The sequence below is a fragment of the Ananas comosus genome, unplaced genomic scaffold (genome assembly GCF_001540865.1).
Source record: "Ananas comosus cultivar F153 unplaced genomic scaffold, ASM154086v1, whole genome shotgun sequence".
Taxonomy (NCBI): domain Eukaryota; kingdom Viridiplantae; phylum Streptophyta; class Magnoliopsida; order Poales; family Bromeliaceae; genus Ananas; species Ananas comosus.
In genome coordinates this window covers 1-24,030 of record NW_017891156.1, presented here as the reverse complement: position 1 = coordinate 24,030, position 24,030 = coordinate 1, and the positions used below count along the sequence as shown (strand labels likewise).

The 24,030-nt window shown below is 39.7% G+C and overlaps 3 protein-coding genes and 2 pseudogenes across 5 annotated transcripts; 4 read left to right on the top strand and 1 right to left on the bottom strand.

The window, feature by feature from the left end:
• The first annotated feature begins 4,686 nt into the window (after nucleotides 1-4,686).
• Nucleotides 4,687-8,562, top strand: LOC109704692 (protein IQ-DOMAIN 1-like). Of its 2 annotated transcripts, none has more exons than XM_020225456.1 (6): nucleotides 4,687-4,919; nucleotides 5,184-5,313; nucleotides 5,410-5,742; nucleotides 6,487-6,708; nucleotides 6,969-7,088; nucleotides 7,562-8,562. In XM_020225456.1, the coding sequence occupies exons 2-6, from the start codon at nucleotides 5,239-5,241 to the stop codon at nucleotides 8,288-8,290; spliced, it is 1,479 nt and encodes a 492-aa protein (XP_020081045.1). In that variant the 5' UTR covers nucleotides 4,687-4,919; nucleotides 5,184-5,238; the 3' UTR covers nucleotides 8,291-8,562. The 2 variants fall into 2 exon arrangements, with proteins under 2 accessions (XP_020081045.1, XP_020081044.1); XM_020225455.1 differs by having other exon boundaries at nucleotides 5,181-5,313.
• Nucleotides 8,563-9,377: 815 nt separating this feature from the next.
• On the top strand, nucleotides 9,378-12,832 carry LOC109704689 (annotated as a pseudogene).
• A 2,902-nt stretch (nucleotides 12,833-15,734) lies between these two features.
• On the top strand, nucleotides 15,735-18,919 carry LOC109704690 (elongation factor 1-alpha-like). The gene is made up of 3 exons (XM_020225454.1): nucleotides 15,735-15,881; nucleotides 17,060-17,526; nucleotides 17,635-18,919. The coding sequence occupies exons 2-3, from the start codon at nucleotides 17,065-17,067 to the stop codon at nucleotides 18,514-18,516; spliced, it is 1,344 nt and encodes a 447-aa protein (XP_020081043.1). The 5' UTR covers nucleotides 15,735-15,881; nucleotides 17,060-17,064; the 3' UTR covers nucleotides 18,517-18,919.
• Nucleotides 18,920-19,388: 469 nt separating this feature from the next.
• LOC109704688 lies at nucleotides 19,389-22,080 on the bottom strand. 2 transcript variants are annotated; one of them, XM_020225453.1, is made up of 3 exons: nucleotides 21,900-22,080; nucleotides 20,026-20,352; nucleotides 19,389-19,926 (listed from the first exon to the last, which is right to left on the bottom strand). In XM_020225453.1, exons 1-3 carry the CDS (start codon nucleotides 22,012-22,014, stop codon nucleotides 19,700-19,702), a joined length of 669 nt encoding a protein of 222 aa, XP_020081042.1. In that variant the 5' UTR covers nucleotides 22,015-22,080; the 3' UTR covers nucleotides 19,389-19,699. The 2 variants fall into 2 exon arrangements, with proteins under 2 accessions (XP_020081042.1, XP_020081041.1); XM_020225452.1 differs by having other exon boundaries at nucleotides 19,389-20,352; nucleotides 21,900-22,078.
• Nucleotides 22,081-23,397: 1,317 nt separating this feature from the next.
• Nucleotides 23,398-24,025, top strand: LOC109704691 (annotated as a pseudogene).
• Nucleotides 24,026-24,030: the final 5 nt, after the last annotated feature.

Sequence of the window (24,030 nt, the reverse complement as noted above, 5' to 3'; positions counted from 1 at the left end):
ACCAACATTTTAGTTTCAATACTAGAGGTGGACGAATGAGATATGGTTTCTCACATTAATTGGACTCCAGCTGTAATCACTTGTTCCACCTTAATTACTAGATTCTTCCACTACTGTCACTCTTTTCGCCAAACTTTAATCTGATATTTTCGCGTAATTTTCTAAGAAAATTTCTCTCGTATTTTCAGTTTGGTATATATTTTTGTTCTTTCTTTTGTAGTATCTAGGTGCCTTCCTGTTGCTATTTTGATTGGATAAATTTTTGAGTTCGGATCAGATTTTGATCTACAGTAGCGTGTTTGATCTAAACCAGAAACCTGCTAGAACTTGAGTTTGAATCGAGATTCGAGTTAAGTTTCGATCAAAATCTAGCTGAATATATATATGCTCTATATCCTATCCAAACAGGATGCTGATATGAATATGCACTGTACCACTGTAAGAAGCACATGCTATGATCAAACTAACTAGGCCCAATTATTATTACTATGGAATCCCAAGTTTTATTTGCCCCTAACCAATCTACAATATTAAGCTGGACCCTTAAACTATTGCTAAATAGGTACCCAATTCACCAAAGAGCAATCATTCCTTAGAAACCCTGGAGCATTCAATGAGCTGTCCCATGCTCGAAGGAACCAAGCAACTAACCATTGGGTCCATCTCTTTGATTTTGAATACCACCAACTAGCCATGTGCAACCATTTTAGAAGCCTCCTCCACCCACCACCCCATCTTTCTCACCTTTTCTTTTTATCCATGTTCTTATTTTTCAACCACTGAACATTTTTTTTTTCTTTTTTTTTTTTAAAACAAAAATATTTATTATGGTGATTAATTGTAGGACTCAATAAAGTTTGTGCAAGAGGTGATTCTGGAAGATGAGGCCAAGTTGAAAGGTGTACCATCTGATTGCTCTCAGATAATGCTGTGGCACCTCCACATCCCAAGTTTCACCACCCCTCTCCCATTCGGTCAAAGACAAATTAGGCCAAGATTTATGGATAAGTAGAGAGAAAAAACAAAAAGAAAAAGAAAAAAAAAAAAGAAAGAAGATGGAAGTAAAATATAAAAGAGAAGGTAAAAGGAAAAGGACCCAAAAAAGGTGAGGTGTAAATTTAGAGCTGGGTTGGGGGTGTTGGTAGCTTCTGCTTAAGTTTTTGGGGCTTTTCTTTGAGGGAAAAATTAGTCCAACCAAGCACATATTGTTTATTATAATTTCACATTATTCTTTACCTTTATTTTTTTTATATAATATATATTAGGGGTTGCTCTCCAAGCCCCTGGTGTATCTGAAATTAAGATGTACTATTATGTATAGCCAATCACAAGGGGAAGCAAGGAAGGTGATTCATTATATATACTTATAGTTTCCTAAAGAAAATTGTTCATATATTTTATTATTAAAAAAAAGTGCTTGTTTTTTTTGTTTTTTCTTTTAATGATTATAGTGGAAAGAACTTAAACATGTGGGGTTGAGCATTTGCGAACACATGATGATGGTCCAAATGGACCACGCACTCAAATTGCACATGCACTTTTGTACTATTCAATTACATGTATATTTATTTTGGGACAAACAAAATTATTATTATAATTAATTAAATTAGAGAGTTAAAGAGAGGACCAAAGCTGCACGTATTGCTGGCAAGTTTGGTTCGACAAAACTGTGCTCGAATTCATATCTGTCCGAATCTTATTTTGTAATGTAGCAAATTGAGGCTATATAAGCATGTGAAATCATTTAATTAGAGTTGGTCCACCACGTCACACGCGGACCACCCAATCAAACTTTTTTTCTTCCTTTTCTGCTCATTCCATGTAAGACACGTGGCCGCGACGCCATCGGATCAAAAGAGTGTGTTATGTAGTCCAACTCATGAAGCGCATTTTAGTCCTTTTAAACTTAAAATGGTAAAAATGGAAAGGTAAATAACGAGTCTATTTATGCTTTGATGGTAGTGTTTAATTATTCGTCGATGACTACTATTAAAAAGCAACGCTATTTGTACACGGTGTAAATTTTACACTTTATACGTATGAAGATCAATATTTTTTTTACTAGTTTTATCATATAAAACTAAAGAGAGTTTTTGAATTTGTAGATGGGCGGGATGTAAAATTCACATTCTAGTACTACTAGTATAGATGTACAAGTTGCATTTTTCAATACTAAATTACTTGCATCAACACAGAGCGAAGTGATCTTCAAAAAAAAAAAAAAAAAAAAAAAAAAAAAAAAAAAAAAAAAAGAAAAGAAAAGAAAAAAATGAAGATACTTGGGCCTGATATAAATAATTTAGGAGTGGGCCGTATGCCAAGAGAAGCCCATGAAGAACTTTTTTTATCGTTGAGCAAATAGGGCCAAACGGGCCGGGCCTATACTTCTACCCGGATAAATATTTGTCTTGAGCGCTACAAATACGTTGCTTGGGGCGGTCCCAACGCCGACTTTAGTAGATTCACGAGTTCGGCGCCGTGTCCTTATCCCACTGTTACAGCATTTAATTTGTCTTGGTACGTAGCTTCCATGAATGCCACTGCCACGAAGAACTGCCGGAGCGTTTGATGCACGAAAATTTTTATTTTTTCCTTTTTGAGAGAATGATAGTTAGTCATTTTTTCTTTATAAATAAATTTAATTATTTTTCTTTACAGATAAATTCAGTTGAAAATATAAAATAATTATGCTTCGAATCTGAAAAATATCGGATATTAATTATCAAGTCCTTTATCACTAGCAAAAGAACAACTAGAATTGAACTAAACACAGCAAAATAAAAAGGCGGTGTCGGAAGATAAAAAAGTTTAGTGACTGAGATGCAAAGGAGAGTAATCTGACAAAACTCGTTGGTACACAATCCTAATCTAGATCATAATCGGTGATTCCTCTTTTTGGTGGGGAAGGATATATGTCGCAGAATAGTTTCTCAACTCATACTATATAGAGTACAAAATTTTAGAATTGTTCTGTAAATCGAGGAATTAGAATATGATGCATGACAAGTATATTTTCCAAAATTATGCCGGGCATTGTAGAGATTTTTGAGCTTTGGAAAAGATATTACAAGTGTTTGGTGAGATGTCCAAACGGTTGCTTTCGTTAAAAATTTCGTTCTATTAAAAGCCAGAATACGAGAATTGACTGATTCCTTCAATATCCCAAAATGTGAGTCTTTCTCACAGGATTAAATTCACCATGAATATTTGAAAGATATTTAGCATTTAGTCCTTACTAATATTGAAAAAAAGAATATTTGTCAACAGTGGAAAAATTAATTCGCAACCCCACGTGGAGTGAGTTACGGATCTTGTATAGATAGATATATTTTGATTTGGATTGCAATAGCAATAATAAATAATACTCTCGTAAGTCATAGGCTTCGTTTATTACATGCACGTGTATTTTCGCAGCTCAAAGTGCACTTTATGAAAGATCATGAAACAGTAAAACACATCTTCTAAACCCAAATAAATTAGAAAACACTCCTTTTTTAGCCAATTAAACCTGTCAAATTTTTGCTTTTTTTTTTTTTTTTTTTTTTTTTTTTTCTTTTGCTAGTTGAAGTTGTTTATGGGGGCTCCCTATCCCAAGAACCTCGCACAACAGCCTCAAACGTTAAATAATAAATGTAAATTAAAACAGAGTTTCTCCAGGTTAAATGGTGTCCCAAATTTTGTTTTATTTATGTATATATATATATATATATATATACATAAAATATATATTTATGTATAAAATATTTGCTAAATAGATTAAGACACCCTGCATTTATACGTTTGATTAACTGGACCCAGTACCGACATTTAGTAGGCTCGGCAGTTCGTTGCTCCATCAGTTTCTTAAACCCAACAACTTTTGAATGTGCTATTTTATTTTATTTTAATTCTCTCGTCTAAAGAGTATAAATATTTGAGGCCATTAGGAGCTTCTCTAGTGTTTAGTTTTTAGGCCATCTTTATAAATTAAACATAGATCGGTAAACTTTATTAGCTTTTATGTGATCTTGGCCATTTTTGCTTTGCCGTTAGAAGAGACTGTAATTCGGTGTCCATATATGTTATTTTATTTTGATTATATTGATTTGTCAGAATAGAACAGTATAGCAATTTAGCAAGTCTTTTGTTCGGAAGTTGTGAGCACAGAGCCCGCACACCTGTCGCGCGGTGGCTAGATGTATGCAGTATTGTAAATCAAACACTCTTTATTGATAAGTAAAGATTTTTATGAGACAGGTGAGAGACGAAGTTTGAAAATTAATTTTAATCATACAAAAAATGACCTCACTTCATATTTAAATAAACTTTGAGCGTGGATTTTCTAATGATGCAAAAGCGATAATTTTTTCTCTAAAACTTAAAATTTATTTTTAAATTTCAATATAAAAAAATACATAATAAATTAATAAATAAAAATAAAATTAATATACGATAAGAAATAGAAAGAGAGCTTGGGGCTGCAGACTTTCCCAGTCCTTTGAAGAGGCAGGGAAATCTGCCATCTCGATTCAAAAGCGGTCTCTCATCCTCCTCCATAAGACCAACTGACAGCGGAGGTGGGCCCCACCCGTCCCTTCTGGTGGGTCCCACCACGAAAACACCACCAGCTGTGTGTGCGCGCTCCGATCCATCCACTCTCTCTCTCTCTCTCTCTCTCTCTCTCTTTAACGCCCCAAAATCTGATTTTTATTTATCCCATTCCTTTCTTATAGAGAGAAGAGGGGAGAGAGAAACGACGTAGAGCCGAAGCAAAAGCGATTCCCTTTTTTTTTACTCTCTCTTCCCCTTCTCCCCTTCCTTCTTTTCTCTGGCCTAATCCTCTCTCTCTAACTTACTCTAGAGAGAGAGAGAGAGAGAGAGAGAGAGGGTGTGTGGGGGAGAAAGATCTACTGAACCCACTGAGACCAAAGAGACAACAGGTAATGGGCAGTTCCAATCTGATCCTGTTTTCAGTTACGGCCTTTTCCTGTTTTTTAGTTTTCTGAGCGGGTATTGGTTTCAGTGAAAGTTTCTGTAGATCTAAATGTGCTTATTCTTTCTTTCTGACACAAAAAGATGCGATTTTTACGCTGGATGCTCTTTGGATTCGCTAGATCCCTCTTTTTTTGTGTACAGTTTGTTTGATTAGGCCTGTGTTTGATGTTTTTTTTTTTTTGTTTTTTGATTGATTTGATGAATAGAAGATTTGAATGGAGTGATGTGGTGATAATTATAAGGAGAAGGGGGAAGGAGCGAAAAATGGGTAAGAAGGGGAAGTGGTTTGGTGCGGTGAAAAAGGTGTTTAGCCCCGAATCTAAAGAGAAGAAGGATCAGGTTAAAATCAAATCCTTTTGCCTTAATTACTAATCAGTGTGTTGTAGATCCAAATGGGTTCTCATCAAAATCTCACCTTTCCTCTTCTCATACTAGAAATCGAAGAAGAAATGGGGATTTGGGGGACCCAAGACGCCCGATCCGAGCTCTTCGGATCTGCCACAAAGCGCTTCTCAAAAAGAAGCAGCTCCTCCTCCTCCTCCTCCTCATCCCCATTCTGAGGAGATTAAATTGGCGGAGGTCGAGAACGACCAGAGCAAGCATGCTTATTCTGTGGCGGTGGCCACCGCTGCGGCGGCAGAAGCTGCGGCTGCCGCAGCTCAGGCCGCCGCCGAAGTTGTACGGCTCACCACACCCACAGAGATCCCCGGCAAGTCGAGAGAAGAGATCGCAGCGATCAAGATCCAAACAGCTTTTCGAGGATACTTGGTAATTAAACTCGATACATTTTAGTGTTTTCTGATAGATTGGATAATAGTTCTATCATTGCTACTACCTCTTTTTACATAAAAAGGCATGGACTTTTTATGTTTGTTGTAATTCCTGAGTGAGCTTTCGTTCATAGGAAGGATCTTATAGTTATGAATATTTTTGATAATAGGTATAAAACTGAGTATGGTTGTTTGCAATGAGTTATCTTGCATATGAGAGTAGTTAAGCAGTCCTTAGCTATATCCGAAAAATATAATTTTTTTTTTTCATGTTAGGTTAAGTTTTCCAGCTCATAAATAGTATTTGGGCAAGATTTGACTTGTATTTAACCACTCAGTGGTAGCTGGAGTTTGTTCAACTTCTATTTAAGAGCAGGTTGTAATTCTGAAGCAATTCTAGATAGAGAATAGCTTGTTAGTTGTATTCATTTTTTAATATTCTCCAACTTGCGACATTCTCTCGTCATTAGCAGTCAATTACTTTCTCACTGTGGATTTGAACTACTAGTGTTTAATGTTCAAACATAATGAAAAAGAAAAATACTTCTTTTCCCGTCGCAACATTTAATCTGACAAAGTTACTTAACAAGGCCTATTGGAATAGGCTATTAACTGATCTTCCAATCTAAAATCAACACTTACAAGCTAAGCTTTCTAATAACCGATCTGATGTTTCAAAGAATCCTTACTTTCTTAATCTCATGCTGTTCAATTATTTACAATTTCTATTTGCATTTCAAAGGCAAGGCGAGCACTGCGGGCCTTGAGAGGGCTGGTGAGGTTGAAGTCTCTGTTAGACGGCAATTCTGTGAAGCGCCAAGCGACGAACACATTACGTTGCATGCAGACGCTCTCCAGAGTTCAATCACAGATCCGTTCGAGGAGACTAAGAATGAACGAGGAGAACCAGGCTCTTCATCGTCAGCTGCTTCTCAAGCATGAAAGAGAACTCGAAAGTTTGAGGGTACGGTCATCTTCATCATATAAATTGCTTTTTCCTTTCCTTTTTTTTTCCCCTTTTCTCTGTACAAACCGAAATTCAATTTATTGTCACTTCCGCCATGTTTCATGATATTCTCATCAAACTATAACTCATTCTATGCGAAATTCAATTTATTTAGTAGCTCATGTTATTTAGTTCTCTACAAATGGACCTTTTTAAAAAAAAAAACATTTTATTTCAAATTCTTATTCAGCTCAGCCCTCACCCCCCTCTTATAACAGATGGGAGAAGAATGGGACGACAGTCTTCAATCCAAGGAGCAGATTGAAGCAAGTCTGGTAAACAAGCAAGAGGCCGCGATAAGAAGAGAACGAGCACTAGCTTATGCATTTTCTCATCAGGTACTCTTTCATGTTCTTAGAATTGCTCCACAAACTTGTTTGTGTTTTAAGCCTATGCCATTCAGTGATCAAAATTATTATTACTTTCTTGAGCTGTTACTGCAACACTTTTTGAGGTAAAGTAGTTCTCCAATCAAGGGAAAATTACATAGGCACCTCTCAAAGGACATGGCCTCCAAAAGTTGAAATAATCAGGTTATCCGTTATATATATATATATATATATATATATATTAAAAATCCTCAAAAGTTTCCTTGTGACTGTCATAAATTCCTCGAGAAAAAGCTTCTGCTGTTCATACAGACTCACATACAAGGGTTGTTTTTTTTTTAAGAAGAATTTTATGGAGCATCTATGATATTTGAAACTTTTGTGAGGGCATGTGCTATGCTTTAAAACTTAAGAGGGGGCTCAGTTGAAGTTAAAGCTAAAATGAACTTTCCAAACTCTTGACTAATGGTACAATGCAACAGTGGAAGAGCTCTTCGAGATCAGCGAATCCAATGTTTATGGATCCAAACAACCCACAATGGGGGTGGAGCTGGCTGGAGCGGTGGATGGCGGCAAGATCTTGGGAGATCCAAAGCAAGACGGATAAGGAAAACAACACTGATCGCGCCTCTCTGAAGGCCACCAATCAGAACACTGGGGAAGGAGAGATAACCCGAGCCTACGCTCGTCGCGAAACCAAACTGGACCGCCCCTCACCCCCAACCCCGAAACCGAATTCGATCAGGCCTGGAACCCGAAAATCCCCCTCTACCCCCAACTCTCGGGCGCCGAAGATCAAATTGGATAGTCCTAGAAATGGATTGAGTCAGTTGGAAGATGATGTGAAAAGTATAGTAAGTGCGCAATCTGAGCGGATCAGGAGGCAGAGCATCGGGGGATCACCGTCGATCAGGGACGACGAGAGTCTCGCGAGCTCTCCTTCACTTCCTAGCTATATGGTGCCGACAGAGTCTGCTAGGGCTAAGTCTCGCTTGCAGAGCCCATCAATCGAAAAGATTATTAAGACTCCGGAAAAAGGGTCGGCTGGATCGATTAAGAAGAGGTTGTCTTTCACTGCAGGGGATAAACACAACAGCGCATTGCCGCTGATTACAAGGAGGCACTCAGGCCCTCCTAAGGTGGATATCGCCGCCATGAAGGGTATAGAAGTTCGTTCGGAGCTCGACGCAACCAATGGTGCGAACCAGTGACTGGCCGAGCTTGAAACAAGGCTACTTAAAAGCAAATTTATTTATCTGAATTTGATTAATTGGTTTGAGTTGTTCATTTATCGGGGCTAAGTTTGCTGCTACTAGATTATTGTGATGCATTCATTTCCTAGTCCTATCCTATTTACCACATTATTATTTGTTGTTGTAATTGAACGCATGAAGATTTGGTTTAAGTTTCTGAGAAAAGATGTCTGAGTTGTGGCACACTTCTGTCAATTTATGTGATTGCGTTGCTTTGCATGCTTTCTCAAGAATAATAGATTTTGTGTTTCATGAATTCTTGTATTTTATTCCAGTTAATGTAGGTGAATATAACTATGCATATGTTGTTTTATTTTGTACTTAAGCTCAACATTCTTAATGAAGTCCTATTAAGCGCTCTCAAAATTCATATATTAAGAAAAAAAGAATTTACTCTTTTAAAATAGCATTAGTTGTTTTTAGTGAAAAAGGAGAATTAACAAGTGACAAGTGCATCTTAAATAAATTAGGCTAACTTAATTATTTGGCCTTAAATTTTGCCCAATTTCACTTTCACTTTTTCTTAGATTCTTTCTTCTAAATTTGTAAAAGTACAGCCAACTAATCTTTCTTTTTCTTTCCAACTACTCCTTTACACGGGAATCTGTGGTTTAATCAATCAATAATAATAATAATTTTTTATGTTATGAAAATGATTGTAGCGAAAAAGAAATTATAAACATATATTTGGAAAATATCTATTATTGAGGAGACAAGGGGTTACCAAATTAAGAAAACCTTTTTTTTTTTTTGACGAAATTAAATTAAGAAGACTCTAGTGTGACTCAGTTCCAGCTAAGCACCGACTCACGCCCCTTCACTTATTATTCTTTTCCACTGGAACGCTCGAGCTCTTTACAGCCTTCGCATCTCAACCGTTCCATCGAGATCAAACGGTCAAAGTTCGTCCAGATTCTCTACATAAATGTTGTTGGCATGAACGGCTCGTGCGGCCCATTTAGCCCGCTAATATACGTGGCATCATAATAACGGCACGATCAGATCCGACGGCGAGTATATTACCACGCTTACGGCCGTTAGATGAAACGATCCAACGGTGCGTAGAGAAACCCTAGTCCCCTGGGGTTCTCGTCGATCTCTTTATAAAGAGCTCAGAGGTTCGTCGTCCTCCTTCTGAAGCCCTAGGTTCGATCGGCCGACTCTTCTCCTTCCATTGATCTCTCGCACGAGGTGAGTTCTCTTCGTTCCATGCTTGATCTCTTCGCTTAGTTCCCTACGATGATTAGATCTCCTCGAGATGATTCTGTATCGTGCTTGTTTACGCTGATTCGCGTGGGCTTTTTTTTTAACCATTTGTAGGTTTTTTACGATCTTTTGATGCGAGCATCGTTTTGACTCTTAGATCATTTGTAGGTGTTTGATGATATTTTTTGCTCCGCAGAACTTAGTTTTAAGTAGTTCATCTAAATTTATCCCGAATTCGAGTATTGTGCGCATGGATTTGTGCTTGCAGATCGGTGTTTTTTCTGCAACTTTCTGTTTATTTTTATGGTTTCTGTATGGATTATATCAGTTGAGATTATAGATTGCTCGTTTCCTTCTTGAAATGGTGGTATCAATTTTATCCTGTGTTTTGCTGTATCGACTGATGTTATAGTTTTTGCTGGGTTTATTTGGTGTTAGATGTCTAGTAACATGTAGAAATATTTGGAGATGAGAAACGTCCATTGTCTAATGGAAAGGACAGGGGTAGTATAAACCTCTGGTATAGGTTCAAATCCTATTGGACGCTCATTGAATTCCTTCTCCTGTGAAACTTGAATGAGTGATGTCAACAGAGATGTGTCGGCTAATCTTTCCCTACTGTGATGTTTCAAACGGGGAGTGTTATGTGAAGATTAGAAATGACATGACTTGTTGATCACTCATTCAATTAGTTTGATCTTTTGCGTACTTTTCTTGCAAATATGTTACTGCTAAAGCTAATTCAATTTAATTTATATATTCATTAATAGTTGGATGCACTACAAAGTGGACATTGAGAGAGTCTATATGAATGTTTATTAGTTTCTTTGTGATATCGTTGTTTGGTGATGTCTGCCGTTAAAGTAGTTAACCCTAGATGCGCTGTCATGTTAGTTACTCTGGATGTGGCATCAGTTGCGGAAAAGCTTTCTTTTTACAAGAAGCAACCCAAATTTCTGTGTAACTGTGCACATGTTTTATTGCTTCATGTTGATGTTACTTCTCTTCTTCTCCCTTTTAATTTAATATGGTCCGTAGTAAGGTAATGGAATTTTGACCATGCTTGCTATGATTCAATGCTCACTTGGCCTTCCCTTTAAAAAGAACAAATTCTCTAGTCTTTTGCTATATATCGCATATTTTTATATAATAAACAATCAATCATATTGTTCCTTTGGTAGTTCAATGATCACAAAAGATATTATTTGAATATACCAATAATGAAAATGTTTTATTAAGCATCCTGCTTGTTGTTAGTCATCGCTGGCTAATGCCAATTAGTCACTCTTTTTTACTCTCTTTGGCCTCCATCAGTAAGCAGTTAGCTCTAGCACTCATGCGTAAGGAGAAGGTTCACATCAACATTGTGGTCATTGGCCATGTCGACTCAGGCAAGTCGACCACCACTGGTCACCTCATCTACAAGCTCGGAGGTATCGACAAGCGTGTTATTGAAAGATTCGAGAAGGAAGCTGCTGAGATGAACAAGAGGTCATTCAAGTATGCGTGGGTCCTTGACAAGCTCAAGGCTGAGCGGGAGCGTGGTATCACCATTGATATTGCTTTGTGGAAATTCGAGACCACCAAGTACTACTGTACAGTCATTGACGCGCCCGGGCATCGGGACTTCATCAAGAACATGATTACCGGAACCTCCCAGGCCGACTGTGCCGTCCTTATCATTGATTCCACCACTGGTGGTTTTGAAGCTGGTATCTCGAAGGATGGTCAGACTCGTGAGCACGCCTTGCTTGCTTTCACTCTTGGAGTGAAGCAAATGATTTGCTGCTGCAACAAGGTATACATTATTAGTTTGCAACCTTAATGGATAAATAGAATTTCCTATAACAAGAAAACTTTTGCTAATGTTCCCCGTGTCACTACATTCCAGTTATAAGAATGATAAGAGAACAGCTGTTGACAAATATCAACTATAACTATGTAATTTTATGCTTAATTGTGCAACTTTTGTTCGCTGCCCTAAGCATTTTTTTTTCTCCTGTCATATTTCAGATGGATGCCACCACTCCGAAGTACTCCAAGGCCAGGTACGACGAAATTGTTAAGGAAGTTTCATCGCTACCTCAAGAAGGTTGGATACAACCCCGATAAGATCCCCTTCGTCCCATCTCCGGCTTTGAAGGTGACAACATGATTGAATGAGTCAACAACCTCGACTGGTACAAGGGCCCGACCCTTTTGAGGCCCTCGACTTGATTCAGAGCCAAAGAGGCCCACGACAAGCTCTCCGCCTTCCCTTTCAGCGGGTGGGGGGGGGGGGGGACGTCTACAAGATTGGTGGTATCGGCACTGTCCTGTGGGTCCGTGTTGAACCGTGTCCTCAAGCCCGGCATATGGTGGTCACCTTTGCCCCCACTGGGCTGACCACTGATGGTCAAGTCTGTGGAGATGGCACCACGAGGCCTTCAGGATGTGCCTTACCTGGTGATAACTTGGCTTCAAACGTTAAGAACGTCGCCGTCAAGGATTTCTCAAACCGTGGTTTTCGTCGCCTCCAACTCGAAGGAAGATTCCTGCAAAGGAGGCCGCTAGCTTCACTTCTCAGCGTTATCATCATGAACCACCTCCGGACAGATTGGCAATGGCTATGCTCCAGTACTCGACTCCCACACCTCCCACATCGCTGTTAAGTTTGCTGATAGGATCCTCACCAAGATTGATCGCCGCATCTGGCTAAGGAGCTACGAGAAGGAGAAGCCCAAGTTCTGAAGAACGGTGATGCTGGCTTTTGTTAAGATGAATTCCGACCAAGCCATGGTTGTTGAGCCTTCTCCGAGTACCGCCCCTTGGCCGTTTTTGCCAGTCCGTGACATGGAGGCAGACCGTTGCTGTCGGAGTGATCAAGAGTGTCGAGAAGAAGGATCCCACTGGCGCCAAGGTCACCAAGGCCGCCGCGAAGAAGAAGTGAAAGATTAATTATTTTAAATGGTTGAGTCCTAAATTATTCATGGATCTGGTAGCTAGTGTTCATTTTGTCTTTCTAGTCGTTTTCTATATGTTTTCGTCAAAGCCATTGGTACTGTTTGGCCCGAGTTGCAGAGTAGGGTGCTTGATAGGTGTGGCGCAGTTCGAAGGTTTGGATTTGTATTTCTAGTTAAGTTTGTTTTCTTTTATTGCTGTTGAGTTGAGAGTTACCATTTTGTTGTCAGGGAGTTTTAGGTTTTTACTCCTTGGCAGCTCGGTTAGTTTTCTCATGTCGGCATATTGACATTTTCTTTTGTAATGGTGATGCAATTTAGGTTTTAATAATCTTCTGATCTTTTTTTTTTTCAATTGCTTCTGTTGTCATCCGAGCTTTTGAGATGTGCTCGGCTTGTTTTATCCTTCAACTTGTAAGAGATTCTTTTCCCAAGTCGAGTAATACCCTGTTTAGATGAAAAGCCCTAGAGCGGTGACACTGGATCTAAGATCACCAGTGCACAATGTAAATAGTTACTCTAGCGAGCTCGTCTTCTTGAGCATCATCTAGGTGCTGTGGGTGTGCTATGGGTATGTTGAATTGTGTCTTACTGCATGTTTGTTTGGCTGGATTTCCGGCCGTCCATCTTGCCAATCTGAGTGTTGGCAAAGTCGGAGATCAGACCATGACTACGTGCTTAAATTCTTAGAATCTTCGTTGAATGCTTAAATTCCTACAATCTTCGTTTAATTCACATCTCTGGCTTCATTGTCTTTAACTTGTTCGATTGACTAGATTTGAACTAATCCACGTAACACATTGTTTTAGGTCTAACTGGTCTATCCCATAATCGGTTATAAAACATTATTTTAACATTATTTAAGCCTCGTTAGGGTGAAGTGCTATACCAATTTCTTTCATTTCTATGCTCACAAGACGTCCATCTCAAACCATCCCGATGGGCCTGATTGGCCCTCTGGATCTGTACGGCACTATTCCGTTCTTCACGAAAAAGTAAATTTAGAATACATTAATTATATTTTTGTGATAAAATTTCTAATTAATAACTACTCAATCATCAATCATATTTTTTTTAAAAAATAGCTTTTGCATTAAAAGAAGGCCATTATTTTAGGCTTTTGCAAAATGGTCACCTTTTGTGTTTTGCAGATTCGCGTTCGCTTATTTAGCAAACTGACAATAATACCCTTTTTTTACTTTTTTCTCTTTTCCTCTTTCTCTTCTTTTCGTTTCTGTCGTTCTTTTTCTTTTTTCTTGCCAAAAAAGGCGGACGGTCTGCTCTTCTTCTTCACCGTCGCCTCCTCACTCACCTCCTTCATCACGTCGCGCCTCTCCTCACCTCCTCTCCACCTGCCCGTACCCACTCCTCTCTCCTCCGCCGACCGCGGACCAGAGCGGCATCCGTCGCCAGGCCTGGCGCGGCCGCGGCGAACGGGGCAGGCTGGATACGGAAGAAGAAGACAACGGCGAAAGAGAAGAAGGGGCGGAGGCCAAGCGACAGGTGCAGGAGGGGAGGCGACATAAGCGCAACGGGGCGGCACCAGCGCGCGCGTGTTCTTCTGCCGGTCGGCGCTTTGCCTCCTCCGCGACGCGCGAAGCTGCGTACAGCGCCTTGTTCATCCCACCATGACGTCGAGACGCCGGTTCCGCCGCGGACACCGCCCGATCCTGTCGGCCGCGCCGGCGCGGCGCGGCGACGGCGTCGGACTATTTTATTAATGCACATTTTAATAGATTTTTATACTGTGTCTACTCTTGTTATCATGTTTTCCTCTTGTTGCCACGTGCTTTCTCATCTTTAAGAGGAGAACAGTGAAAATATGAGAAAAAATAGTGCAACAGAGGAGAAGACAGTATAAATATCTCTTAAATTGGTGCAGTTTAAGATAAATGGGTGCAGTTTTTTTTCTTGTTGCACCATTTTTTCTCTTGTTACACTGTTTTTTATTTTAAACTACACATCTTTAACAGATATTTATACTGCTTCTCCTCTTGTTGCACTGTTTCTCCTCTTGTTGCATTGTTTCTCCTAAGAGGAGAAACAGTGCAACAAGAGGAGAAGCAGTATAAATATCTCTTAAATGGGTGCAGTTTAAGATAAAAAACAGTGTAACAAGAGGAGAAATGATGCAACAAGAGAAGAAACGGTGCAACAAGAGAAGAAACAGTGCAACTTTCATTTAAAAAGTGTAATTTTTATCTTAGTGGGTGCAGTTTATATCTGAAAGAGTACAATAAGAAGAGAAACAGTGTAAATATCTTTCAAAGAGTGTAATTTTTATTTAAAAAGTGTAATTTTTATTTTAAAGCTGCAGTTTACATCTTAAATAGTGCAACTTGTAATTTTTTTGTAGTTAACGATACAATTTCATCTTCATCCTTTTTTTTTATATAATTTTTTATCTTTATTTTTTTCAGTTTTTTTTTTTGTCACCCTCTCTGTCAATAGCCACAGTGTCGGTGACGATGCCGCTAAAGACCCCCCACTCCGAGACTGCAGCGCCGCAGTGATCTCCACGGTGTTGGCGTCGGTGTCAGCGAAGATGCATCGTCGTTGGAGGCAGCAGAGAAGGAGGGAGAAGGAGAGACGGGCAAAGGGCAGGGAAGATCGAGAGAGCTGTCGTTTCGTCAAAAAACTGTGGAGGAGAGTCAGAATAAGAAAAGAAGAAAGAAAATGCGAAAAAAAAAAAAGTGCACAGGCCCGGCCTTTAGCGGGAATAGAGGCAGGAAGATGTGAGGCGTGCGCGACGCCGCTCTCTGGGAAGAGAAGAAAAAGAAAACGCAGGAAAAAAAGAGAAAATAAAGAACAAAGGTATAAAGGCACTCCGCTCCGTCTTCGCCGGGTCTCTGGGAAGAAAAAGAAAAAAGAACTGAGAGAAAAAAAGAGGAGATAGAAAGAGAAAAGGAATAAAGCGTATAAGTATTTTGTATCAGTTTGCACTGAAAAAGCGGATCGAATCCTGCAAAAAAGCAAAAAAAGATCGCCCATTTTATTGAAAAAGCCCAAAATAAGTGGATTTTTTATACAAATTGGCCTAAAAATATAATAGAAATATTTCTAATAAATTATAATTAAAAAAATAATTTGATCGGTCGGGATGCCTAAAATATAAATATATAATATATATATATATAATATTATATATAATTAGAATAACTCTAGAATTTCACTCTACACTTTCTCGAGCTGACGTGGCATCTTTTCATTCGCCAGAACGCGACATCCATCGGATATAGCAATCCGACGGTTCACATGAAAACCCTAGCGTCCGAAGCACGCAAAGGCTCGAGACGTTCATCTATATATTGCTTCTAGAGCCCTCCTTCTAAAAGCCTCTCCGCCTCTCTTCGCCACTCACTACCTCTTTCGATCGAGAAGCTCGCATCGTTTCCTCCCCACAGGTGATCTCTCTCTCTCTCTCTCTCTCTGTTTCGCTCACTCTTTGTTCTTTTTCAATTTAATAAAGTTGAAAAGAAAGATTTTGAATTTGTTGTTCATAGATTTACGTTTTCTATGCATTTTCTCCTAATTTTTGCGAGAAATTTAGTGTTTTGTTTGAGACTTGGGATGTGATACGGATAAATACATCATAGATCTTCCCTAGGAAGTTTTACAGGCCTGTTTTTTCACCTAGAGCACTATTATTCCATAGGTTTCTTATGGTTGATAATACTACGGATCTGAGTTCATGCTGCATATATTGTTATTCTGGTTCAATCCCCTTGATGATTGTGAGAATTGTTTATTTATTTATTTTGTTTGAAGATGTACACTAACTTGTTCTGTGCTTCACTTGATATGTTTGCTGTTCTTTTTTTTTTTCTGCTTTCATATTTCAGCCCCTTAAAAGTGATATTTTTTAAAGCTGTTGTAGGTAGAGAATAAGTAACAAATGGATAATTAAAGCTCACGTGTTCTCTTTATGTAACTTACCACGACACAATTATCCTGAGAACTTCTCTCTTTTGCTTTGGCATTGTGTTTTTTGCCCGATTGTTTAGTTGAATGTAGATGGAGTTAGTGTTACATATGTTGGGATTGTTTGTTTTGATCCATTATATTTTAACTACATTTCTTTCTTCTGCATTACATCTCGTCATAGAGATACTGTCGGCATTAGATGCTTGCTTTGATGTGTTTGCCTCTGCTTTCAGCTACAAGAATAAAAACTATGTAGTATTTCTTGATGGCTTTGTCCTGGAGGCAAATAGAAACCAAACTAGAAAGGGAGTTTTCATGTCCATGGTTAGTCCTTTTAGCTATGGATTTCCATCTCTCGTACAACTTAATATTTTGGAACTGTTTTCGAATTTGCCGCCTCATGTATGATTTCCATCCCTCTTATCTGCAATCTGATACTCGTGCAGCATATCAAGTGTATTAGGCTATTTTCTCTATTACATGTTTCGAAATTCAAAAAATTACAGTATATTTCATCCAACAATTCATATGGTTTCTCTTCATTAATTCTGACTTTGCAGTGTGCAGGTAGTTGAATTGTGAATTTTGTTTCCTATTAGATCTTTGTTACAATTTTTTGTTTCTTACTTTGGTGTATTGTAATTTTCGACAATGCCAGCTATCATGGGTAAGGAGAAGGTTCACATCAACATTGTGGTCATCGGCCATGTCGACTCTGGCAAGTCGACCACCACCGGCCACCTCATTTACAAGCTTGGAGGCATCGACAAGCGTGTTATCGAGAGATTCGAGAAGGAGGCTGCTGAGATGAACAAGAGGTCATTCAAGTATGCTTGGGTCCTTGACAAGCTCAAGGCTGAGAGGGAGCGTGGTATCACCATTGACATTGCTCTGTGGAAGTTCGAGACCACAAAGTACTACTGCACAGTCATTGATGCGCCTGGGCATCGTGACTTCATTAAGAACATGATCACGGGGACATCCCAGGCCGACTGTGCTGTTCTTATCATTGATTCCACCACTGGTGGTTTTGAAGCTGGTATCTCGAAGGATGGACAGACCCGTGAGCACGCCTTGCTCGCTTTCACTCTTGGTGTCAAGCAGATGATCTGCTGCTGCAACAAGGTAAAGATCTAGCTAGATCGGGGTAGTTAATTTCAATGTGGCTTGGCTAATATTGGCAAAATTTTATCCAATTCCTAACCGTTAGTTTGTTTCTTTTTTTTGTGCTAGATGGATGCCACCACTCCAAAGTACTCCAAGGCCAGGTACGACGAAATTGTTAAGGAAGTTTCATCCTACCTCAAGAAGGTTGGATACAACCCCGATAAGATCCCCTTCGTCCCCATCTCCGGCTTCGAAGGTGACAACATGATTGAGAGGTCAACCAACCTCGACTGGTACAAGGGCCCAACCCTTCTTGAGGCCCTCGACTTGATTCAGGAGCCAAAGAGGCCCACCGACAAGCCTCTCCGCCTTCCCCTTCAGGACGTCTACAAGATTGGTGGTATCGGCACCGTCCCAGTGGGTCGTGTTGAAACCGGTGTCCTCAAGCCCGGTATGGTGGTCACTTTTGGGCCCACTGGGCTGACCACTGAGGTAAAGTCTGTGGAGATGCACCACGAGGCCCTTCAGGAGGCCTTACCTGGTGATAACGTTGGCTTCAACGTTAAGAACGTCGCCGTCAAGGATCTCAAGCGTGGTTTCGTCGCCTCCAACTCGAAGGAAGATCCTGCAAAGGAGGCCGCAAGCTTCACTTCTCAGGTTATCATCATGAACCACCCCGGACAGATTGGCAATGGCTATGCTCCCGTACTCGACTGCCACACCTCCCACATCGCTGTTAAGTTTGCTGAGATCCTCACCAAGATTGATCGCCGCTCTGGCAAGGAGCTCGAGAAGGAGCCCAAGTTCTTGAAGAACGGTGATGCGGGCTTTGTTAAGATGATTCCGACCAAGCCCATGGTTGTTGAGACCTTCTCCGAGTACCCGCCCCTTGGCCGTTTTGCCGTCCGTGACATGAGGCAGACCGTTGCTGTCGGAGTGATCAAGAGTGTCGAGAAGAAGGATCCCACTGGTGCCAAGGTCACCAAGGCTGCCGCGAAGAAGAAGTGAGCTACCGTAAATGTCATGGTGGGAGCAGTAGCCAGTAGTATGTGAGGTGACATCCTAGTGTCAGTTTTGGAGAGGAAATTTCGCCTTCAAAAGTTGTCAGTTTCTTAATTTTCATGTCGATTTCATGCAGTTTTGAACCTCCTTCGATTCGCTGAGAGATGATTGTGATTTTGAGAACAGATTTAAATTTGGGACATGTTTATCGTTTAGCTATTTCTTTAAATTGGAATTAGGCCATTGTCGTCACTTGAAGGGTGATTTATTTTTAAGTTTTGTGACCAAAATGTTATGCAGGCTGCTCAGTGGATCATCAAGTTTCTTCACTAGCTGCATCTTCTGCGGAGCAAATAGTTTTCATCTGTTTGTTTGGCCTTCAATATATTTCGACTGGAAAATTTCTTCATGGATTTGTGTGCAAAACTGCTTAACAATCAAAAGGTATTCAATGACATTTGCAGGGGTTCAAAATTCGACCTTGTGTAAAAGGAAAGGCGTGCAAACATTGAACTTTGGTATATTAACTGTTTGGACAGGGTAGTATTCAATTCTGAGCATTGGAAAAACAAATTTTTTTAATAAAAAATTAGAAAAATATATTAAACAAAATATTTATACCAAACAGGGCCTAAGAGAAAGATACGAAGGTACTTTGTCTTCTTTATTTAGTGAGAAAATGAAACAGTAAGGATTAATTCATTCTTCAAAGGCGTGGCCCGCCATAAGATAACACAAAGTACATATAGTAGTAAACAAAACTAATTGCTTTGTCGCCATAGCTTAGATTGAAAGCTTGTTGAGCATGCCATGGCTTGAAATAAAATAAACCCTTCGTATGACCTCAAATTCAATGAAAGAGTATATACATATATGTATACACATTAAAACAAGGCAAACATGTTTATCAAACAATCAGTCGCGCTTAATCAGCACGGGCAAACAAAATAGACAACCAGCGTGAATTAGATGAAAGACACACCAAAAAGACATAATAGTACCCTCCCCTCGCGGCAATCAGCATTTGGGCTTGAGCTCTCCGAAAGTTCTGCTAAACTAAAACAACAGTTCGTACCTTGTTCAGATATCCTCGAGATATAACATATGTTCTTTTTATTACAACAGTATATAAAAGTGCCTTGATAAAAAAACGAAGTTGATGTCGAACAAAATCATCCAATTTCCACAATTAAAGGTTCTTGAAAGCTGATTGATGAGCCCGATTATCAGGCGTCAATCTCGCCAACAAGGCTTTGTTGTGGAAATGCTCAACATCAACGAAGTAGAAGCTACCATCCGCCTTGAACGTAACAAACGGCCGGTTGGTTGCCGGCGGCACCACATCAGCAAACTTGATTGTCTTCGAGATTGGTGTGGCCAGCCATGACATCATCACCACCTCAAAGCTATCTGAACCTGGCCGCCACCTCAGCTTGTGAATGTAGGGGCTCACAAACCAATGCAAAGCCGCGGTGGTAGAAGCACTTAAGAATATCACAGTAGAAGCAACCGCACCTTTTAAGATTACGTTCATGCCGGGTGAAGTCATGAATGTTATGACTGGTCCAAGAGAGACAGAAAGGCAGCACGTCGAGAGAGACAGAAGCTTCACTTTCTTTATGGTTGAGGAGATAGGTCCTCGGTACACAACATTAGCATCTTCGTCATCCTTTTCGAGCTCTTTGGTTTTGGGTCCGATGCTAATCTTGCTTTCACCAACTTCAGATCTTGCAGAAGTAGAAAATGGATATATTGCTGATCTAAAGCTGTTGAGCTTAATTGGAGATGCAGGTTTGCAATTTGAATAATGCCTCCACGTTCCATATGAAAAAGCCTCGAAATCTGATCGATGAAAAAAGAAAAAGAAAAGAGGAGAACATATAGTGTCGTGTGCTTTGTAACAAGGCTACTAGTTAATACAAAATGGAGCAACACAAAAGCATCATGCATCTTAACAACAGTGGAATGATATCCACAAAATTAAAAAAGAATGGGTTAAAGGACCGTTTTTTAAACATGTAGCCAGTATACTTCTCTAGTTAAAATTTATAATTTTCAGAACCGGAGAAGCAAATCACAATTAAAGCAGCTCATTTTAAAAGAAATCTAAATGTAATAACCATTAAGAGTTTGTTCCTTCTCTTTAGAACCGAGAATTGAAGTAGCTCAACTGCTTTCTAGAGCCAGCAGTTAGTGACTTTTATCATGCATTTTTACGAAGTGGGAACGACAATCATTTTCATTTTGCACAGTTAACGTAATTGAAATTCAACTTTACCCATTATGATGCAGTATTATACGGGTTGCTCAAATAAGTGCTGTACGCATTGTTCAATGGGTAAAGATTTCAAGAGTTTATCACGCTAATGGCAACATAGATGTAGTATGGTACGGTTTGCCAAGATAAAGTGTCATACACATCCTCCAATAAGTAAAAATTTCAAGAGCTCAACGTGTTAATAGCAACATTGATTTTGCCAGACAAACATGAAATCCTAGTTAAATTTTCTCCTTAATCCTGTAACATTTCCAGGCTATTGAAATCCCAATTTAGGCCCCGTGCTTTCTAAACAAGCATAAGCACTGTATATTGAAGGACCCATTGTTTGAAAAACATTTCTCACACTTGAAGTGAGAGAGCCTATTCATTATCCATAGGAAATATCTGATAGAAGAACATTTCAGGCTAATTACACAGAAATAGTTCTATGCTTAGCGACAAATTTAGAATTTTCCTATGAGATAAGAACTATAAATTTAGTAATGGTACTCTAAACTGTCAAATCCTACTAGCTAGCTGTTCAAGTTTGATATGAAAAGGTTGGATAATTATTCTCAGATCATGCAGGCAAGCAATAACTACACCAACAGCAGCTTACGAGCCAATTATACACTCCACATAAAATTTCATGGGGCTTTCAATAGAGAACTGAAGGGACAAAGGGATATGCCTCTTAAAAACCGGACTAAGGGCCTGTTTGATTCTGATTTATGGTGTCATGCTGTATAGGAAGTGCTATTAGGAGAAGAACTGTATGAAATTCTCCTCAGTAGCTTCTTTCTGCAGCAAAATCACAACTTTGAAATCAGATCTGCTTTTTGTGCCTCAAAATCACATTTCTGCTTCCCGCTGCAGCAAAAGCTCGAAACTCCAATAACTGCCAACACTCTACAACGGTATGCGATCCATTTCCCTCTTAAAATTGGAGCTAATACGAGAGGATTCTTCGAAGATTCAAGTAAACGAACCAGCTACTCGAATTCACTTCAAACACTTCGGCTCAAACTTCGCGAAAAGATCAAATAATTACATAAACTAACAAGATCTACAAAAGAACAATACATTAGAAACTCTAGAAGAAGAAGAGCGGCGAGAAGAAGAAACGAACCTCGGCGGTGGAACGGCGCCGCCGACGCCGCCGCCGACGCCGCCGCCGACGTTGGCGTCGGCGGAGGGCGGCGGAGGAGGAGGCCGTAGAGAGAAGCGGCTCGTCTCGTCGCCATTTCTAGGGCCTATGCGGAGCGCTCCAACCTCCCCTCTCCTGGAGCAAGGGTTTAACAAAGGGCGTAAATTTGCAATTCGGTCCTCGTAATTGTAGTTATTTGCATGAGTAGGGTTCAACCCAGCCGACCCGATTCAGGTCGCAACAACTTGGTCCAGTCTCACGATTGGATTTGAATTAACACCCTTTTCGACCCCGTAGGATTTATAATGATTTTTATTGATCTAGATATACTCTGTTTATGATTATATCATCTAAAAAAACTTCTCAAGATGTAAATTAATTCAATAAGATTTAATAAATCGCAAAATAGTTCAATTTGATTTTGATTTAGTAGTTTGTAACGATGAGGGTGTAAGGATTGTTAGAACAAAGGCAAAAAAGATGTAGTTCGTTGAATGCAAAAATATCAAAAGAGATCTAAAAAAAAGATACGAAAAATAAAACACATAATATTTACATGGTTCTGTTACTAACCTACATCCACGGACGAATACGACCACCGACCTACATCTATGGACAAAGATGAAGCCGAGACCTTCATTATAATCAAAATAATGTACAAAATATGCATCTCTTGCAAAATCCTAATCCTAAAATGCACCCATATCTTCTTTTATTTGAATAAAGAGTATATTTATAATAATGACTAAGTCCTGATATGATTAGAAATACAAATTTACTAAAATTAGTAAAATTCCAAAATGAAGTACTGTTGTATATGCGAACAAGTTTACATAATACTTAAACTTGATCGCCAAAAAACTTAATGAGCAAATTTGTGGGATTCTCTTTAGTGTCAATCTTCTCATTCTTCAATTATGCCTTTTTGCAATCTCTAGTGCATGGAACGACAACTTGCTCTAGAGCAAAACTTTTGGAGCAATCAAACTTCTTGATCTCAAAATTTTGTCGACATCTTAAACACCCAAACAAATAATCCGGTTTTTATACCAATTTGTTAAAATTAAAGCGAAAATGATCTAGTTCATCAAGTGAGAAAATATCAAAAAAATCCAAAAAAGAGAGAAAAAAATATAATATATAATATTTACATTCCATTATAATCAAAGTAGAATATAAAATATGTTTCTCTTGTAAAATTCTAATTCAAAAAATATGCTCATATTTTTTTTTATCTACCGCACCAAATTAATGGAATAAAAAGGTATATTTATAATAATGATTAAATTTTAATATAATTTAAAATAATAAATTTATTAAGAATAAAAATATTTTTATAAATTAGATATTAATTTAAATTTAATTTAATAAAATAATTAAAAATAGAATAGAATTAGAAAATATTGTGATTTTAGAATTCGACTTATATCTGACAAGGATGAAGTACATTCGGGTTCGGATTCGTGTTAAATTGTTTTTTTGTCTCGATAGAAGGCGCGTTACTCGAACCGGGAGGCAAGGGAGTGGCTTCGTCGCGCTCGGTCGGTTCAGCGTTAGGGTTTCATCGTCTTCCTCCTCTGAAAACCCCCTTATCTTGGAGTTAGGGTTGGGGCTAGGGTTTTTCGCCTTGCTCCGTGGCTCCACCAATGGTGATCCCGACGGCGGCGTCGCCGTCGTCGTGTGCGACGGGGATCTCCCCGGATCTGTACCCGACCCAGGACGACCTCCCGTACGAGGAGGAGATCCTCCGGGAGCCCTTCAAGCTCAAGGGGTGGTGGCGCTACCTCGTCGCCCGCGCCGGCGCCCCCTTCAAGAAGCGCTCGGTGATCTACGAGCGCGCCCTCAAGGCGCTCCCGGGATCGTACAAGCTATGGCACGCGTACCTCCGCGAGCGCCTCGACGCCGTGCGGCCGCTCCCCATCTCCCACCGCTCCTACGCCTCCCTCAACAACACCTTCGAGCGCGCCCTCGTCACCATGCACAAGATGCCCCGCATCTGGCTCCTCTACCTCCGCTCCCTCTACGAGCAGCGTCTCCTCACCCGCGCGCGCCGCGCCTTCGACCGCGCCCTCCGCGCCCTCCCCGTCACCCAGCACGACCGCATCTGGGCGCC

Coding starts and splice junctions, on each gene's coding strand:
- LOC109704692 (XM_020225456.1), top strand. CDS start 5,239: ATGGGTAAGAAGGGGAAGTGGTTTGGTGCGGTGAAAAAGGTGTTTAGC. Junction 5,743..6,486: donor CAGCTTTTCGAGGATACTTG/GTAATTAAACTC, acceptor TGCATTTCAAAG/GCAAGGCGAGCACTGCGGGC. Junction 7,089..7,561: donor CTTATGCATTTTCTCATCAG/GTACTCTTTCAT, acceptor ACAATGCAACAG/TGGAAGAGCTCTTCGAGATC.
- LOC109704690 (XM_020225454.1), top strand. CDS start 17,065: ATGGGTAAGGAGAAGGTTCACATCAACATTGTGGTCATCGGCCATGTC. Junction 17,527..17,634: donor TGATCTGCTGCTGCAACAAG/GTAAAGATCTAG, acceptor TTTTTGTGCTAG/ATGGATGCCACCACTCCAAA.
- LOC109704688 (XM_020225452.1), bottom strand. CDS start 22,014: ATGGCGACGAGACGAGCCGCTTCTCTCTACGGCCTCCTCCTCCGCCGC. Junction 20,353..21,899: donor GGCGCCGTTCCACCGCCGAG/GTTCGTTTCTTC, acceptor TTCATCGATCAG/ATTTCGAGGCTTTTTCATAT.